The sequence below is a fragment of the Megalobrama amblycephala genome, linkage group LG9, assembly GCF_018812025.1.
Source record: "Megalobrama amblycephala isolate DHTTF-2021 linkage group LG9, ASM1881202v1, whole genome shotgun sequence".
Lineage (NCBI taxonomy): Eukaryota > Metazoa > Chordata > Actinopteri > Cypriniformes > Xenocyprididae > Megalobrama > Megalobrama amblycephala.
This window is the reverse complement of record NC_063052.1, coordinates 32,913,573-32,932,707: the sequence shown is the minus strand read 5'-3', so window position 1 is coordinate 32,932,707 and position 19,135 is coordinate 32,913,573. Positions and strand designations below refer to the sequence as shown.

Genomic DNA, 19,135 nt, shown 5'->3' with positions numbered 1-19,135 from the left:
AAAACGTATGATGCAAGTTGTGCCAACAGCTCATGTCCTAAAACTCAACAACGACAAACAACGACAACGAGCTGACTAAAGCGCGCTATTTGAAAAGACTCAAACGGACACAGGCAGATCGTGTGAAAGACTGGATTTTTCTCTCTCAGTCAGGTAGGGTAGCTACAAGTGATTTCAAACTATTTCAGCCAGATGTAATTTGATTTTTGGATGCTGTTAATGTTTAGCTAAAAAGACTGCCAATCCAGTTCAGCGTTTATTGTCTCTGCAGTTAAAAAGACAAAGTTGACAATTCTGGTTATACTTTCGTTATTTTAATAATTTCTTTAATTTTAATTTATTTATTGATCACTCTGGGTTATCTAATTTAATTATTTGTGGCTTGTGTTTTGCTTATTTTTCATTGCTTATAAATATATTGCATTGAATATATGTTCCCCTGCACTTCAGGCATTTTGCAGTTTGACTCGATCATATTTCTGTTCTAATTCAATTCTGTAAATTAATGTTTGATAAAAAAAAAATTAAATTTTTTTTATTAAATGAATTTAATTTTTTGGTGCATCAATGTTGCGCTGTCGAGTTAAAGCTTGCTTGCAGAGACAGTTTAGCCGATGTAATTTGATTTGCCGACATATGAAAAGTATATCTGCAGAGTGGCTTTTCTACAGTTATTTATATTTTTTTATTGATCCAAAATGTTTTTATTCGTTTTCTTCTATATCTTTGTGTGGTGTTCTGTACATCGTGGCTGTGAATGTTTATCCACATTGCCTTTCATTTGTTTAAAAAAGATAAAAGTGCACTGAAATTGTCAGTTTCGTCTATCACTTGACAGGCAGTTTGGTCGGTTTATTAGAAAGACGTTTCTCTGTGCTGTGTGTGAAAGAAAATAAAAGTTGTCTTAAGCCGCGCCCGCGGGTAGGCTGTAGGCCTTAGGCCTACTTCATTTTCCGTGTCCCGCTCCATCTCGTGCACAGTTCAGCGCGCGGCCCTTTCAAAGTCCGTGCGCACTCTCTAGTGGACTGCTGTTTTTCAAGCTCAAATAATCTGTTGAGAAAGCAACCTTAGATATTCCAAAGTATTCATGACTAACAAACATTCAGAATTTTCACATCTTAGCTCAAAATGGGGGGTGACAGTTAACAGGTTAAATAGAATAATAAAACAGAACTTACGGGAGATTGAAATATTCGTTAATATATTCATGCATGTGTTTGGCCAGTTGCTTGTTCAGATCTAGGATTACATCCCAATTTTTCGACCAGTAGCATCCGCCGTTCTTGCACAAAGCTTGAAGGATTTTATGGAATCCTCTTTTATCTATATTCTGACCAAAACATAAATACCAATGCCATTAAAAGGGCAAGACAATGGTGATTCATTTTGCACAACATTAAAATCACTTACAGGGGATATCATTGCTTTTGTGGAAGCAACACACAGTTGCACTGATTCCTCCACTCCCTTTGAGAGACACTGCTCCAGATCACTATAAATGGTGTCAAAACGACTGTCCAATTCCTTCAGTGCCTTCATTAGGTTCTTCTCTAATTCCCTGTAGGCTTTGACTTTTGTCTCAACCTGAAACATCCACACAACAGCAGTGAATTAGAGGATAATGTATATTGGCAGCATTCTGAAGACATGTATATGAAATATCAGCAATTCAGACTCATACCGTTTTCTTGTCTCTATCCAGCTGGACACTTTGGATCAAGGATTAAACTCCCTTTGCTTCATTGACATAATCTCTGGTCAGTTCTCTGTTAATGTTCTTGTTAAGAGTCCTCAGATCATCCTGCAGCTTTGGGATTTCTAGAAGAGTGTAATTTTGGTCAGTCCTTTGACTGAATTGCTTATAAAATAATTTTAGATGTTGTGAGTACACAACAACTTGGCATTTAGTTCATGTATGAATTTTATTTTTATTTATTTTTTTGAATAATAAATAATGTGGTAGTTTGGTCAACAGTATAGTTTACCTGTTTCACTAGGTTCCAGATTTAAAATGTGGTCGAAGAAGGCATTGGAACTTACAGTGAAGACATTAAGAAAATTACCATCAGTGCTGAATCTTTTCTAAAAATAAAAATAAATAATTATAATAATAAAAATATTGCATGTATATTTGTATTATTATTACCAGAAATTATTAAAAATAGTAAGATTGAAGAAAATACCTTGATTTCAGAATTTTCAAACTTTTCTTTGACTTTTGTCTTGGCATGTTCATTTCTATGAAGTATGCACACTTTTTTCTGATCCTTATAAGAATGATAAAAACATCAATATATTAATGTAATGTATAATAATATAATACCGCTGTGAAGTTTAATTCAATTGTTGATTATACATTCAGTACTCAATGTACTCAAACTAGCTGTATGTAAAAGCAGCTTGAAACTTTTTACATCAAGTCAGCTCAGAGCTGGAACACTTATTACACTCAAGGATATTTTAAGTTATTTTGTGGGCTATGAAATAGCAGTTTTCTAAAGGTACTTATTTTACCTAATCTAAAAATGAACAGTTCTTTCAGTACAAACATCCAAGGAAGACTTACATAAAGGAGAAACATATGATATACTACAGTTCAAGATTTTCCAAACCTTGTCTCCTGAGAATTAGTCTCTAGTAAGCCGAGTAGATCTAAAAAGAAAAATTTAAAAGACACAAAGTGTTGTTGTTTTGAAATTCTGATCTTTGTTTTGTCCCCTTATGTAAAGGGGTACTGTTTGTGAGATTTTAGCAAATTCCTATCAGAGACCCAGAGACAAGTTGATTTAACTTTCATACCTACTTCAGTGATATCTGCCAATATTAATAACGGCACCTTTAATGGCAGAGAGAATCTAATTCTAACCTTATATCCACCTGTTTCCGCGGGGCGCTACTGTAAAAGAGAACGTGGGTACAACTTCCGGTGAGGTGGCGGAAGTAGCATACCAATGGTATTTTGTGTGCTAATTAGCGAAGAGGCTAAGTGTTTTTTGGATCATTGTTTACTTTGTAAAGTTACAAATCTTTATGAGAGATGTCGTTACGGCGCTCAGGGACAACATCTCAGTTTAGTACATTAGTTAATAATATCACAATGCAATAAACAGTTTTTGTGCCCTTAATTGCCCTTTACTTTACTGACCTTACACAAAAGTGCTGCTGCATGACTAGAGCATCCTGACCCTGCAATACTTGAACAACCCGCTGTCTGTTCTTCACCTGTCACTGATGCTACCACCAAAGCCATATGATGTTATTGATTCCTAACGTGTCGTGCGTGCCAGAGCCAGTCGCGTTTCCACTGTATGCGATGCTAAAGTCTACTTATGTTAACCATTGTGATAAATACACACGTTTATGGAAAATATCAGAGACTGCTTGAAGACAATTCTTATCTGATTATAATCGTGTATTTATTTAGTTTAATGTTTTATCTGTCTTTTCCCTGTGCCTGTTGATTCCTGACAAATGCATATCTTTCACAGATTCACACACTCCGGTTAACTCGTATAACTCATAACTCCTGTTGTCTTCTCATGAGCTCCCTCTATTGCTCTGGCTGAAAGGATCAGGATAGGCGGAGAGATCGCGCAAACGTCCTCGGATTGCAATCATCGCATAATTTAGAGGAAAATCAATAGAAATGCTCAGAAAAGTGATGTAAACATAGGGTATGTTATCAATATATTTCTAAATGTGTAAGCCTTTGGATTTAAGCCTTAGTGGAGTTGTTTTGTGCATTCTTGTGATCGTAAATAAATGAAGCAGGCACAACTGAATAGGTATGTGTTTTCTTTTTATGTCAATATAAATATCAGTTAGATTTAGCATGATTGATGTGCACTCCTGACATAAATTAATACATTACTATTACTGTAACATTTTATTGTAAAACATTGTTCAAATATTGATGCTGCAATCTTAAATCTTTAAGTAAAAAACAAACGTTCGCAAGTTTGGATCGTTAAATCTTGAATAACTGTCAACTGTTGAATGAATGAGTGTCATGTCCAGACTCCAGCTTGTTTACTTAGAACCGGAAGACACTCCCACGTTTGACGCAAGGCCTCATGGGGCGTAGGAAACTTGTGGATAGGCTGTTGGATTGATATCATCAGTCTTTGTACAGATGAAGTTGATGCTTTTGCATTCTCCTCCTGGTCCCAGTTCTTCAATGCAGTGCTTTAAAATCCCCCAGGGGTCTTTGTCAGTGCTTGCTCGATTAATAGCACTTACAATCCACACAAAAGAGCACTCTCTCAGTTTCTACAAGATTGGAAATAGTGAGTTGGATGACATGCTATTAGTAGCGTAACAGATTGTGTTTATGTATATACAGTGTTAGGGGTAATGCATTACATAATCAGAATACTTTTTTGATGCAACAACTAAAGGAATACATTACTTTATAAATGTACAGATTAATATGAAAAGTTACATTGAATGTTCAGTGTAACTACAATAATGAAATAAAACAAAAAACGGAAGTAAAGCACAGCAGCCCCTCATGAATGACTGTAGCATAAAAAATAATAAAACAACACAAATAGCCCAGGTCCCTATCTCGTCCTTAACTGTCATCACTCATCCATTGCTTCTTTTATCCACTCCGTGAGACTTGCTCCAAGGTCTCGGTCCCGCCCTGCTTGCCACAGCTCATTACTTTTCAGTTTACTTAATTTGCTTAAATATTTTGTAAACTACGGAATTAAAATTTTCTCTCTTTTCCATAACAGTCACTTAGACCTGCACACTCATGTGTGCACAGGGACAAAAAAAAAAAATAAATCAAAAAATACTGAAAACACATTCCTTTCTACTTTGAGTAAAAAGTTGTACAGTAGGTAATATGACTCGTAATGTTTTTTTTTTTTTTTTTTCATTTATTTATTTATTTATTTATTTATTGGCATACATAGCTCTAGGGGTCAGGAAATATTCTAAGTGGTCAAAATATAATAATATTCTAAATGTGTTTTTAAAATAATTGTATGTAAAGCAAGCAATTTTGCATTTAAAAGATGTCTAATAGTCATCCAAACACAGCCTTGACATCTAGGCTAAAGCAATGCAAAATCAGTGAAAATTTAATGGACATCTAGACACCTATGCATAAAACGTCAAAGAAATGAAACCAAACACCTTGTAATCACTGTTGTGTGTAACAAAATAGAAGGCTATACGCACAAAACATCAGATTTGGATCGGGTCTCGTCTGGCTGACCTGATCCAGCAAATAATTGCAGCGATACTGATATTGAATACCGTATCAGCGCACCCCTAATACAACGACAAAAAGTCAAGGCAAATTTGATTTCTCATGTCATGACCCGTTTAAAAGTAACTTTCCCCAACGCTGTATGTATAGTTAACAAAACGTTCATTGGAAAAGAGTACAGTAATATACATACAGATTTCCTCTTGTCATCTCTTAACTTGTTGCAGTCTCCAGTTCCAGGAATATCAACAAGCACGATGTGTTCCAGGAATTCACGACTATCTGGAACCCTAAATGTCACACTCTTCACAAGCGGCCAGTACCAGCCACCAGGACTGGACTCACTGTGTAGAATGTAACATGCAACATCATTGGCAAATTCTGAGACCTATTTAGAAAAAAATTAATGTTAAGGATATTCATATACAAATTAATTTAATGTTATGAACCATCAGGGTTTAAATATTAAAACATATTTAGGCTACTTACATCATTGTTTGAGATCGTTTTCTTACTGACAGACAAAAAGGTTTTCCCTTTCAGCAAATTTCTCATCTTTCTTGAACTCGTCTAATGTCTTCTTATCTGCATCATCTCCATACAGTGCAGTGATCTTTTCTACAGCGATGTCGAACACGTCCTGATTCCTGTCCTCACTTTCATCTGATAAAACTCTGAAAATATCTTCAAGCTCTTTCTCCCACTCCTGCAGAGGTACAATAAGGCTTTATTTCCATCCAGTCTGATTTATTTATATATTTATGAAGGACAAAAGCATAGTTATTTACATATTTATAAAGAACTATTTGCTTTAAAGCATAGTAAAATGAATACAAATGAGGAAACCTCTTTAGAGAAGAGTTCAATCTCTGCTATGTAGTTGGAGTCAGTCAAATTGGCTGCCACCTGAGTAACAACAGCTGTACAGGCAAGTTTTATTTGACTTCATATTGCACTAAATTTAATATTTATTAGATCTTTATTTATACTGAGCTTTAGTCCACCAATATAATTTATACAATACAGATCTCAGGAATAATGAAATTAAAAAGCACATGAAGTGAAAGCAAAAGGGCACAATGTTCTCTTTGCCCTGCAGGCCAGATGAAAATCTAAATCTAAAGACTAGGCTTTAGAATATGAACTTTTGTTTTGTCTAACTAGATCACTCAACTTCTTGTAGGTAGAGACAAATAGATATATAATATCCCCTCTCTAGGTTATATTATCTCATGACAAGATCTCATTACACCCCTAATCAAAAGTATTTTTTTTTATGTTAACGCATTTTTTAAAATTATTGTTGTATGTAATACTACAATACTTTATGCCTATCTGGAATAAAGAGCTTTTAAATGTTACAAAACTTATAGGGGTGTAACATATAGCCTGTTCGTACCAAATCATTTCAGTAAGGTCTCCTGTTTGGGAACACTTCGGTTTTCAGTGAATTACGACAATGGACAAAAACAGTTGGATAGGACCAAAGCAGTAAACGACAAATACAGTGTTGTAGCCTAACCACCATTAAAGGGTTAGTTCACCCAAAAATGAAAATTCTGTCATTAATTACTCACCCTTATGTAGTTCCTCACCTGTAAGACCTTCGTTACTCTTCAGAATACAAATTAAGATATTTTTGATGAAATCCGAGAGGTATATTTTCGTTCATAGACAGCAATTTAACCAACACTTTCAGTAGACTAGGGGTGTGTATTGCCAAGAATCTGGCGATACGATACGTACCACAATACAGGGGTTATGGTACGATATATTGCAATACTGGAAGAAAGGATATATAATGCGGCTTATTTTTAAAGAGGATCTAATGTTAGAAAAAAAAGTCATTAAGAACACACCACCATATGCATAAAACCTGACATATATTTTATATGTCAGGTTTTATGCAGATTAAATATTTTATTTAATCAAGACAGTGTCATTTGCATTTATATCACTAATCACTATTTTGTGCAATCTAAGTAAAGGGAAAATAGTAAAGTCACTTTTCAAACTTTTCAAATAGTAAAGGGCTTTTCAAACTGGGGTCCAGGGACCCCCAGGGTGTCCATCCTGTGTAGACAATAGAGTACCTCAGGGATGACGCATTTTTGTAAAACCCGGATCACTAAAAACCCGGAAGCAAGTTAGCATTTTAGGACTTCCGGTTTCAACGCCGTAAAGTCTATGGGTTTTTTGAATGGGTTTTTGCTAAATCGCCTGAAATAAGGTCTGTGGTTAACAAAGCCTCTAAATACTTTCACGTTTTGATCTATGACATAAAACACACCAGTTATAACCCACTTGTGATTTTTTTAAACTTTTACTGTGTCTTAAAATCGGCAGTTGCTAACAAATTACTAAAAGGGACTACTTCTTTTGGCGGGGACTTTAGACGTCATCATTAAAAACGGGACATTTGGACAGCATTTCTCATGAAAAAGTGGATAAGTATTCATAACAGCACAGATCATAATCAGCGAGCATGTTTATAAATAAAGTTGTTTTCTAAATAAAGTTTGAGGAAGCTTGGTGGTGACGACGTTGATCCACGAACATGGTGTGCTGTAGTCCGTTTATAGCCTACTGTTAGCCTTTTATATCTGACGACTTTATTTAGGCTTCAAAATCTATAAATGTTGTGTTAACTTGTAAAGATTATCTTGATAGACAAAACGTGTAAGTGTCATAACCCTTTGTCAAACACAGCTTATTTTCTGCGATTTTCCAAAAGTCTATGGGAAAAATGCATAGGCTTTCAACCGAGGGAACCCGTGCGCCGCTAACTTCCGGGTTGGCCTACAAAAACACGTCATTCCTGGGGTACTCTATATCACTGTGATTATAATGGGATTAAAATCGCAGGGGCCCATGCAATTAAACACGCTACTGACTATAATTTCAATATTTTAATGTGCTAGGTATTGGATTTTGAACCATGGTAAAGATATTTGTAGCCAGATTTCACGATTCCTCAAATCATTTTAAATGTTCAGTTTCGCCAAAATATTAAATAAAAAGTAAGATCATAATTAGACCGTTTTCTAAGACTTCACAATATATTAAACAATTTAAAAGATGATAATATAGCATAACATAGTGCTATCATATATAAACCTACGCTAACATAGGAGAACGCTTATTTCTAAATGTTCAACACGGTTTCAAAATAAAAGTTTATTGCATGTTTTGATAACATGTTCTTGTTAGAGAAATTATAGAGACTGCAGCATTTATATCATAAAGATGTGGCCAAATATTAAAGATTAAGTGAACATTAAGTTAATTATTGAATTAAATGTTGCTTGGCCAATATTAATGTACACATTTTGTGTGCTTTTAAGCACAAAATTGGTGATTAAAACATTTCACATGTATATTTGTAAGCAATCATTATAAATAAATAAACTGGAAAGTAGATATTTGTTTTTATCATTTATTGGCAATTAAATCAAAATCTAAATTTCAATAAAAAAAAAATAATAATGATTTAATACAAGAAGAGTAGTCTAAAGCACTTAAAGATTAAACTGAACATTCCTTACCTATAAAAGCACCAGTATGTTTAACTTTATACCCAAGTAGCACTCTTTGCATACCTTTTTAACAACATATTTGCAATTACTTAAAGCCAAATACAAAAAATGCCACATTTGTGCGATAAGAGAACGATAAGAGAGAGACTTGCTCTTCATCTCACCACTTGTGAACTCCAGATGATGTTGCTTTGTCTGCTGTTACCTGGTCACCATAGCTCTTTCTGTTTGAATTGAGAGCTGTAAGTGTCTGTGACTGCAGTGTTTCAGCATTTCTGCTCATGATCAGGTGAGTGGAAGGCAAAATGGCTTACAGTTGTTCCAAGCCATCACAAATATTTGCTGACAGATATTATGAAATGCATTTACTTTAATGCTAAAAAAAATCAAGAAATTTCAAAGATTAAAGATGTACACGAGATGTGAATAAAACTGCATTCGTTACACTAACAATGTAAAAAAGCAACAGATCTGTTTTGTACTGTTGCATAAAAAGACTCTTGCTTTATTCCCATCTAAATGAATCACCTACTCCACTCAAGTTCTTGTAAATGGGACAGCTGCACTAAGCTTAAATGGCATTTCCATTTCTTGCTGTAAACTGTCACAATAAAAAAGATTGAACTATATTAAAAAAAAATCTTGGTTGTAAAAAAAAGGGCAATAAATCAATGCACAGTTTGTGTATCATGCAGCTTTCACTAAAAACTAAAATAAAACCCAATGTTCAAAGAAATTTGATGAAAGTGAACCATTTAAGAAACCAACACATTAATGTGAGTAAAGCAATAAAATCTATAATGTAAAACTAATGAAAACATTTACTGAAAATGTGTTACATATGTTCATGTTAATTCTACTTCTTCTCTTGGGCCTTTTATTGCTTGATGACCTCAGTCTGACAGTTGCTCTGAAAGTCTCTCCAGCAGTTCAGTCTCTTTTGAGACATCTAAAGACAGATGTTACATATTAGGGAGTGATTGAGATTACTTACACATTTCACATACCAAAAGATCATTTGTTTAAACTGGTAAAATAGGATGACATTCTCTCTTACCCATCAATTTGATTTTGCTGGTTTGTGACAGTGAGAGTTTCATTGATCTCTTTAGTTCTGATTCAAGAGCATCCTTTATGTACAGCTTTACAAAGAAACAAGAGAAGATTCTGCTTGACTTTTATCATTGTATAACTAGCTAAATACATGATTGTCTTAATAAATATGATATCAGTACCTTTAATTTTTGTAACTTTTTAAGCACTTCAGTTTTTGCCTTCTTGAACATGTTATGTTTCATCTTATCGACTGTGGTTATTAGCAGTTCTTGCCTTTTCTTCATGGATCCGATTCCAGTCACTGCTGCAGCTTCTAAAACAAGAAACACTCGGTTTTCTTTTTTATGAAGACACAGAACAAGAAAATGTGTTTACAATAAAACTGCTAACACTGCTAATCTATATTTAGTACCATCTTGCATCGGTGGCTTGTGAATAAGTGATGATCAAATGATTTAGTAAATCAGGACTCAACAATGAGGATGGCCTGCTAGCTCTGGGTCAGTGCTGGATTGTCTCCATTCTTGAATTTATTGATCAAGTATTCATTTTTATGCATTGAATACTTAAATATTTGGTTCATTATGGCGTTGACACTATGGGAGACAGAGACATCAGAAATGTGTGCCATCAGCATCTTTTTCTTCAGAAGCCGCATGTTTATTCTGTGTGTATCTGTTCCTGTGTAAGTCTTTAGTCAGGATTTAGAAAAAACATGTCAGGACTGAAGTGCAGGAGATGTGTAACACCGCTTTACTAGAGAATCCGACTCAAACAACATCTGCATGTGTGAATGAGTGAGGAGCACGCTAGGTCCGTCCTCGTGGGGGCTGAATGTGTTCATTGTGATAAGTTCAGCTAGCTTAAGCGCCGATCCCGTTTTGGTCCTCTTCAGAGAGGGATGAGAGTAAAGACAAAATGTCAGTCGGTGGCATTCAAGGAGCTGATCCCTCACAATGTCCAGGAGCCCACGGCATCAACTAGCTGGACTTGACCAGGGCGGGCATTATGAAAGAGGAACAAAAAGTAAGTGTGGCCAGTCAAGCCCCCCTTGTAAAGAAAGGGGGCCAGGGGTTTGAACTGCCTAGGGGGAGATCGGATTTGAGAGAGGTGATCTCCTTGAGGGCAGGCAAGAAAAAATAAACAGATGTCACTCTGCCCTGGTCCTGTGAGTGACCCCTCCCGAGGGAGGACTGTGCACATCATGCCACTGTATGCCCAACTTCCTTCGGGGCTCTCAGGGGGCATCTCTTCTAATCCTGGCACCGCAGGTGATTTGCGAGTTAGAGGCGTCCCATGTACTTCTGTCAGACTTTGTGGCAGTGTGGCAACTTCTCTCTCAGTGGGATTTGAATACCAAATATATATATATATATATATATATATATATATATATATATATATATATATATATATATAATTTTTTATTATTATTATTATTTATTTATTTATTTATTTTGTGGTGGGGACAATGAAAATGTTGATGTGCTCACAGCTTGTTTCTGTTTCTCTTTTTTTTTTTTATCATGGCTTTGTGTTTTTAGTAGTGATTGTTTCCAAATGCTCCCTTTTGCTGTACATACAATGAGCTAGTGATTAGAATAATTGTTTTGCAAGCCATATAGGCAACTGTTGATATAAATAGTTAGCAATTTAATTGTAACATTTGATGCTAGCTTACCTTCATAGCAAGAAGACATTTCCTTCTTAATGGTTATTTGGATTGATGAGTAGATCTGCTTCTTTGCATCAACAACGTCTCTTTTGAGTGATGCCTTCAGCTTTGTTTCCTTTCAAAATAGTGGAAAAACACAAAGTAGAAAAGTGTCAAAACACAGAGTTGATGAAGTTTTTTTTTTTTTAAATCAATGTTCCTGCTTACTTCAGTAATTACGATTGGCATTGACTTCAAAGGAAGTAAAGACAGAGAGACTCAGGGTCGCATTAGGACCCCCGAGTGAACTGAACTCACCTCTGTTTTGATGAAGTTCTGAATGTGATGTAATATGGGAGATCCAGGGGAAGCAGAGTCATTCTGGATGATACTGAATTTGTCAATCTGCTCTTGCACTGACTTTCCTGTTGTTCCAGTCACACTGAAGCCAAGAGAAAACATAGTGGTCTCATATTAATCTGGAATTGACAGCATGTTAGCAGTGATTCATTCACTCAACAGATTCATTTAAATCGTGGATTCGTTCAGTAAAAAAACACCCCACTCTTTTGCTCCGAGATACAATGTTCTGCTGTGGCCAGTGTTGGGCATGTTACTTAAAAAATGTAATTAGTTATAGTTACTAGTTACTTCTCACAAAGAGTAACTGAGTTACATCATTATAAAAGTAATTAATTACCAGGGAAAGTAACTATTGCGCTACTTTAAAGTTTAAGTAGGCCTATGTTATGTTTTAAATTCATCTATTTGATTATGAAAAGTGAACAGCATGAGTAAGATAAGAGGATACCTCATAAGATGCGCAATATATTGGGAGACATGGAGTGGGTCGGACATAATTTTGACCACTTAATTTTGTTTTATTTTGTAGAAAGCCTTTCTTTAAAGTGAATTTCGTTTTGTAAAAATGTTATCTTAATTATAATCAACGTTTCATCAACCAATTGGATTTAATAAATAAGAAGCAAATATAGTAGACAATATAATAATGACATGGAGGCGCCGGCGCGATCATTTCCACATCAACTGACACACACACCAGAGAAAAAACTTTGAAGGTCCTATGGCTGAGAGAGACCCTACTCAGATGAAAACCGCTTCATGAGCTTAATTATAGTAACGCGGCATTTTTGTCAGTAACGTTAATGGCATTGTAACAGGGAAAAAGTAATTTGTTTGATTACTCGTTACTGAAAAATGTAACACTGTCAGTAACGCCGTTTATTTATAACGCCATTATTCCCATCACTGGCTGTGGCTTATTAGCCAAATAGAACAAAAAGAACAATATTCACAATTTTGTGTTTAAAACACTCAATATTAACTTCTTATTTATTGAACTTGTGTATAAATCAATATCACATTTGCAATTATGATGACATTCAGGAAAAACAATGCTCTTCACTTCTCCAATAATCTGTTGTTCTTAAAAGAAAGCAACCTTAGGTTTGTGTTCCAAAGTATTCATGACTTAAGTTCAAAATTTTCACATCTAAGCTCAAAAACAGTTAACCGGTTAAATGGAATAATAAAACAGAACTTACGGGAAAATCAGATTGAAATATTCGTTAATATATTCATGCATGTGTCTGGTCAGTTGCTTGTTCAGATCTAGGATTACATCCCAATTTTTCGACCAGTAGCATCCGCCATTCTTGCACAAAGCTTGAAGGATTTTATGGAATCCTCTTTTATCTATATTCTGACCAAAACATAAATACCAATGCCATAAAAATGGCAAGACAATGGTGATTCATTTTGCACAACATTAAAATCACTTACAGGGGATATCATTGCTTTTGTGGAAGCAACACACAATTGCACTGATTCCTTCACTCCGTTTGAGAGACGCTGCTCCAGATCATTATAAATGGTGTCAAAACAACTGTCCAATTCCTTCAGTGCCTTCTTTAGGTTCTTCTCTAATTCCGTGTAGATTTTGTCTTTTGTCTCAGCCTGAAACATCCACACAACAGCAGTGAATTACAGGATAATGTATGTTGGCAGCATTCTGAAGACATGCATATGAAATATCAGCAATTCAGACTCATACCGTTTTCTTGTCTGTATCCAGTTGGACACTTTGGATCAAGGATAAAACTCCTTTTGCTTCATTGACATAATCTCTGGTCAGTTCTCTGTTAATGTTCTTGTTAAGAATCCTCAGATCATCCTGCAGCTTTGGGATTTCTACAGAAGGGTTTGATATTGACTAATTTGTTCAGTGGTCTTGCTTGTAAAATAATTAAATATAAAATATTTACATTTTTAATTTAAATTAATTACAAAACAGGCTTTTACATCATTTATGGATTTTTTATTATTTTTTTTGCCCTAATAACATAGTTTAGTAAAAAGGAGTGTTTACCTGTTTCGATACTTTCCAAATTTAAATTGGTGTCGAAGAATGCATTGGAGCTTACAGTAAATACTTGAAGAAAAACATTGCTGAATCTTTTCTAAAAAAAAAAAAAAAAATAGAGACAAGTAATTAAATAAGAAGAAAATTAGGCATAATCATAATTTATTACAAATTTTAACAATATAGAAAATACCTTGATTTCAGAAATTTCAAACTTTTCTTTCATCCTTGTCTTGGCATGATCATTTCTATGAAGTATGCACACTTTTTTCTGATCCTGAAAAATTATTTTAAAAAACAACCCATGAACATAACATGTCTAATAATATAGGTCAAATGTGAAATCATTTTCAATGGCTGAATTTTAAAGCTGTATAAAATACTGAATATTATTAGCTGGAGAAGTAAAAACGGCATTATCAACGAAGTAAGTTCAGGTAATATTTTTAGTTTTTTTACAGAATAATAAATGAACATTTAAAAAAATTATAAAATATTTCAAAATATATTTTTTATATACTTTTAATTTTTCATAATACACTTTAATATATATCAATAGTATATGTGGAATTTCAATGCCCCTTACATTTAACTTCAAAAGTTTCTATTAAAATATACCAATATTTATGTAAAACTTCTGCACTTTATAACAGATTCTCCTTTTCTCTTAATAAATTATTACATTAATTAAATTGAATTTATAATTCTATGAAAGTTCTCAAGTATACAACCATATTTACTGAGGAATAGCAGTACTTTAGAAACTTTAGAAAGTTCTACATTAAAGAGTTAGTTCACCCAGAAATGAAAATTATGTCATTTATTACTCACCCTCATGTCGTTCCAAACACGCAAGTTCTTTGTTCATCTTTGGAACACAAATTAAGATATTTTTGATAAATCAGTGATTTGGAGCGTGTATCAAACTGCCAAAGTTACATGAATTATTGAAGTTAACTTATGACGTAACGAAGCCTCGTTTACTGAAATCATGTGATTTTGGCGCTCTGAACTACTGATTCGAAACAAATGATTTGTAAAGCTTCGAAGCTTCATGAAACAGTATTTTGAAAACGGCCATCACTAGATATTACGAAATAAAGTCGCTATTTTGTTATTTTTGGTGCACAAAAAGTATTCTCATCGCTTTATAATATTAAGGTTGAACCACTGTAGTCACATGAATGTTTTAAATATGTTTTTAGTACCTTTATGGGCATTGAAAGAGGGAGTGTTATTGCTGCCGATGCAGGCCTCACTGACAGGCCCATCGGATTTTATCAAAAATGTCTTAATTTGTGTTCCGAAGATGAACAAAGGTCTTACGGGTGTAGAACGACATGAGGGTGAGTAATAAATGACATCATTTTCATTTTTGGGTGAACTAACCCTTCAAAGCAGTTCTTATCAATGGGAACAGAATATCATATCAATGGGAACAAAAGGGGAAAATATATGCTACTACAATTAAATATTCCAAACCTTGTCTTCTAAATTGTGGTCTATAGTAAGCCGTTCAGCCCTAAAAAAGACAGATTAAAAGTCACAAAGTGTTGTTTTGAAATTCTACAAGATGTACAAGATTACTATGAAAGAGAAAGCCATTGTCAGTTATTTGGTTTTGTTCACTCTTAGTTCCCATTCAGTCGGTCACGTTCGACGTACGTCGGACAGACCGACGAATAGGAATCTCGCTAGAGAGGCCAATCTACTTCGAGTGTAACTAAACGAGCCAATGCACATTGGCATGCAATCATATGCATCAGCTGCTTGCCTCGCAGCGCGGGTATATAATGAGCAGCAGGTGCGTTGCATCTTCATCTTTTTGCTTCGGAGCCGAACGGTGTTTGTTCCTGTTCTCTGCAAGCAAGTGTCTGCTAGAAGACGAGTCAAGCTTTTTGGTTGAACTTCTCTTTTTTTCCGAAGTGCGGGCGAACAGCACAGCAGCGGGGTTGAAGTCCTCTCTTTTTCTGTTTTTGTTTCGTTTCGTTTTTGAGCAAATAGCTGTTTTGACAGCGTCAGAAGGCTGTTCTCACGGCCGGTACGGTGCGCTTTTGAGCGCTGAAAAGCCGTTTTTACGGCTGGTAAGAGTGAGCGCCTTCAAAGAGAGAGAGAGAGCACACGACAGGCTACACACAATCCCTGTCTGTGTTGCGGCGGCCGTTCCCCTGCGTGCTTCAGCACTTTTAAAAGAGTAAAGTCCCTGAAAGAGCTTACACAAGTAGATTCGCGTCTTTTTAAAGATGACATCCTACTTGTGTTTCTGGATGCGGTCGTTCCTGTCCTCACTGACGGCCACGATCACTGTTTCGCATGTCTGGGCGCGTGTTGAAACGATGTTCGTGGGTGTTTCATGTTTTCATATGAGAACATGATCACGTCGACACGCCGGTCGTGACTCTTCTTTCTCCGGGAAGCTTGAGTCCCCTCTGTTGAGGTCAGCGAGAGCAAACCTCTCGCTCCTCTGCGTGTCGTGTGCCGTCGAGCTGCCGGGCTGCAGCGCGGGTTGTCACGGCAACCCAGCGCTCGCTCGGCGCTCTAGATGCGCGGTTCCCTTGCATAATCTCCATTGTAGCGCCCTCTCTGGTGCACCAGAAGAGGTCTACTTTGCTGATATGGCTTGGGTGACATGAGGTTGAGGGGTTCCTTCGGGGAACCAACCCCCTAGGGCCCCTCCCTCTCTAGCGCATTGCAAGCTGTGCAGTTTCTGGATTGGATTGCTGGTCCTTCTCATAAGGGAACCTAGCATTTCATTCAGAGCTCCAGCTGAGGGACAGACGTCGATTGCAGCATCGGAGAGAGTGCGGTTATGCTCTGGAAATGAGGGTGACGCTGCCCACTGTAATGGTGTGTGCTTATGCTGACTCAGATTCGGAGTTTACAGCCATGCTTTCCTGGGTCTTCCAGATGTGCATGGAAAACTTGGCAGTATGGGGGTATGTTGGTGCCATAAATATGGAATGCCAAAATCTGCATAAGTTTTTCCTCTCTCGCTACCCTCTGGGATGGGGTGGCTGTACACAGACCACACCCACCCTGCATGTGAGGCCAAGGCACTCTTTTTGCATGAGGGTAGTTCTGTGCTGGGGTTGAGCTGCGCTTGTTGACTAACCGTGATCAAAGTCACGGCGCAGGCCCTCAGCCAGACGATGTCCACCTCAGTGGTCCAGAAGTACCCCTGGCTTACCTTGTGAGGTGCAAGAGGTTGTCAAGCTAAATGCTTTCTCAATGCTCCCATCTTACGAGGTGGCCTTTTCGGTGACACTGTCGAGGACTGAGCCCAGCGGTTCTCCTCAGTTAGTAGCGGATCGGGGAGCTTCCCATGACAAACCATTGAGTTCCTCTTGGGCCGCCCCTCGGTCTGCTCGTCGCCAAGGGTGTCGTCCCCTGCAAAAAAAAAAAAAAAAGTCCGGCCCAGCAGGCTCTGCTGTGTCCATTGCGGGGAGATGACGCCTCCCGTCTCGCTGTTAAGTGGTTGGTGAGAATCACCCCTGAGACGGGCGACCCAGAGATGGGTGGGGCTGCTCTTCCACCCCTGGAGGAGGGCCGGGTGGTAAATCCTTTTATCGGGTTTGTTTCTGTTCCGCCACTGACCCAAGAGGCAGCGGTACCCAAAATTAAAAGAGCAGTTCCTCCATTTCCAGGTCTGAAGAGGGTTTGGAGAGCAGTGGGAGGAGAAAAACCTCACCACTCTCATCCCCCTCTTCTGTCGCCAGCGGACAGCAGCGAGCAGCGGGCAGCCAAAGCCTCGACTGCTCCCTCTGTCCATCCGTGGAACCAGGTAAGTGTTGCCTAGCACACTGTGACGCCGCTTCGGTCCGCCTCACAAAGAGAGCCCCCCGAGCCGCGTCCCTGTGTTCCACCTCGCTGCCCCGCTGCGGGTACGCCGGTGGTCCCTTTGGTCCCGCTTGTACGGTCTCTGCGAGCCTGGTTAGCGCTCCCCAGTCCGTCTCGCTGGCTCATTCGGACCTTCAGGCTCGGCTATGCGATTCAGTTCGCCCGGCATCCCCGAAGTTCAGGGACGTCCTCTTCACTACAGTGAAAGTTGTCGTTGCCCCTGTCTTGCGTGCGGAGATCGCTGTCCTACTGGCGGAGGACGCGATAGAGCCGGTCCCTCCAGCCGATTTGAGGTCGGGGTTCTACAGCCCCTACTTCATTGTACCCAAGAAAAGCGGAGGGTTACGACCGATCTTGGACCTGCGAGTTTTGAATCGGAGCCTCCACAAGCTACCGTTCAAAATGCTCACGCAGAAACGCATTTTTGAGTGCATCCGTCCCCGAGATTGGTTTGCAGCGATCGACCTGAAGGACGCGTACTTCCATGTTTCGATTCTTCCGCGACACAGGCCATTCCTGAGATTCGCGTTCGAAGGTCGAGCATATCAGTACAGAGTCCTACCCTTCGGGCTGGCCCTGTCTCCCCGCGTCTTCACGAAAGTCGTGGAGGGAGCCCTTGTTCCCATGAGAGAACAGGGTGTTCGCATTCTCAACTATCTAGACGACTGGCTCATTCTAACACAGTCTCGGAATCAGTTGTGCGAACACAGGGACTTGGTGCTCAGTCACCTCAGCCAGTTGGGGCTTCGGGTCAACTGGGAAAAGAGCAAACTCGCCCCAGTGCAGAGGATCTCTTTTCTCGGTATGGAGTTGGATTCGGTCGAACAGATAGCACGCCTCACAGAGGAACGTGCTGGTCGGTGTTGAACTGCCTGAATACGTTCAACGGCAGGACAGCGGTTCCACTGAAGTTTTTTCAGAGGCTCCTGGGGCATATGGCGGCTGCAGCGGCTGTAACACCGCTCGGCCTGCTTCATATGAGACCGCTTCAGCACTGGCTTCACGGCCGAGTCCCGAGATGGGCGTGGCAACGCGGCACGTTCCGGGTGCCAATCACTCAGGAGTGCCGCCGAACCTTCAGTCCGTGGTCGGACCCTTTGTTTCTCCGGGCAGGAGTGCCCCTAGAACAAGTGTCCCGGCATGCTGTGGTTTTCACAGATGCTTCTGCCACCGGCTGGGGTGCCACGTACAACGGGCATGCAGTCTCAGGGGTTTGGACGGGACCCCATCTGCATTGGCACATCAATTGCCTCGAGTTGCTGGCAGTACGCCTTGCTCTGAGCCGGGTGGTGAGCCTGCAAGCGCTGCCCTCGGAGGAGGCAGACCCAGCCCTGGCTTTGCTCTGTCCAGTTCGCGCCTTAGCGACTGTACATAGACAGAACTCGAAGCTTCAGGACCTCAGACCAGCTCTTGTCTGTTACGGAGGCCAGCTGAAGGGAAAGGCTGTC

General features: G+C 38.5%; 1 protein-coding gene and 1 pseudogene across 6 annotated transcripts in view; both read right to left on the bottom strand.

The window, feature by feature from the left end:
• Positions 1-1,126: 1,126 nt before the first annotated feature.
• Positions 1,127-9,040, bottom strand: LOC125276253 (annotated as a pseudogene).
• The window catches only part of LOC125275738 (nuclear GTPase SLIP-GC-like), a 30,230-nt gene continuing 19,738 nt past the window's right edge, over positions 8,644-19,135 (bottom strand). For all 6 annotated transcript variants that reach the window (XM_048202969.1, XM_048202968.1, XM_048202965.1 and 3 more), the window contains 11 exons: positions 15,333-15,372; positions 14,044-14,127; positions 13,857-13,947; positions 13,542-13,678; positions 13,271-13,444; positions 13,033-13,190; positions 11,786-11,909; positions 11,495-11,603; positions 9,993-10,126; positions 9,815-9,899; positions 8,644-9,706 (listed from right to left, as the gene is read on the bottom strand). In XM_048202969.1, coding sequence (XP_048058926.1) covers positions 9,651-9,706; positions 9,815-9,899; positions 9,993-10,126; positions 11,495-11,603; positions 11,786-11,909; positions 13,033-13,190; positions 13,271-13,444; positions 13,542-13,678; positions 13,857-13,947; positions 14,044-14,127; positions 15,333-15,372 — 1,192 coding nt within the window. In that variant the 3' untranslated portion in view covers positions 8,644-9,650. The remainder of the gene's footprint in view (positions 9,707-9,814; positions 9,900-9,992; positions 10,127-11,494; positions 11,604-11,785; positions 11,910-13,032; positions 13,191-13,270; positions 13,445-13,541; positions 13,679-13,856; positions 13,948-14,043; positions 14,128-15,332; positions 15,373-19,135) is intronic.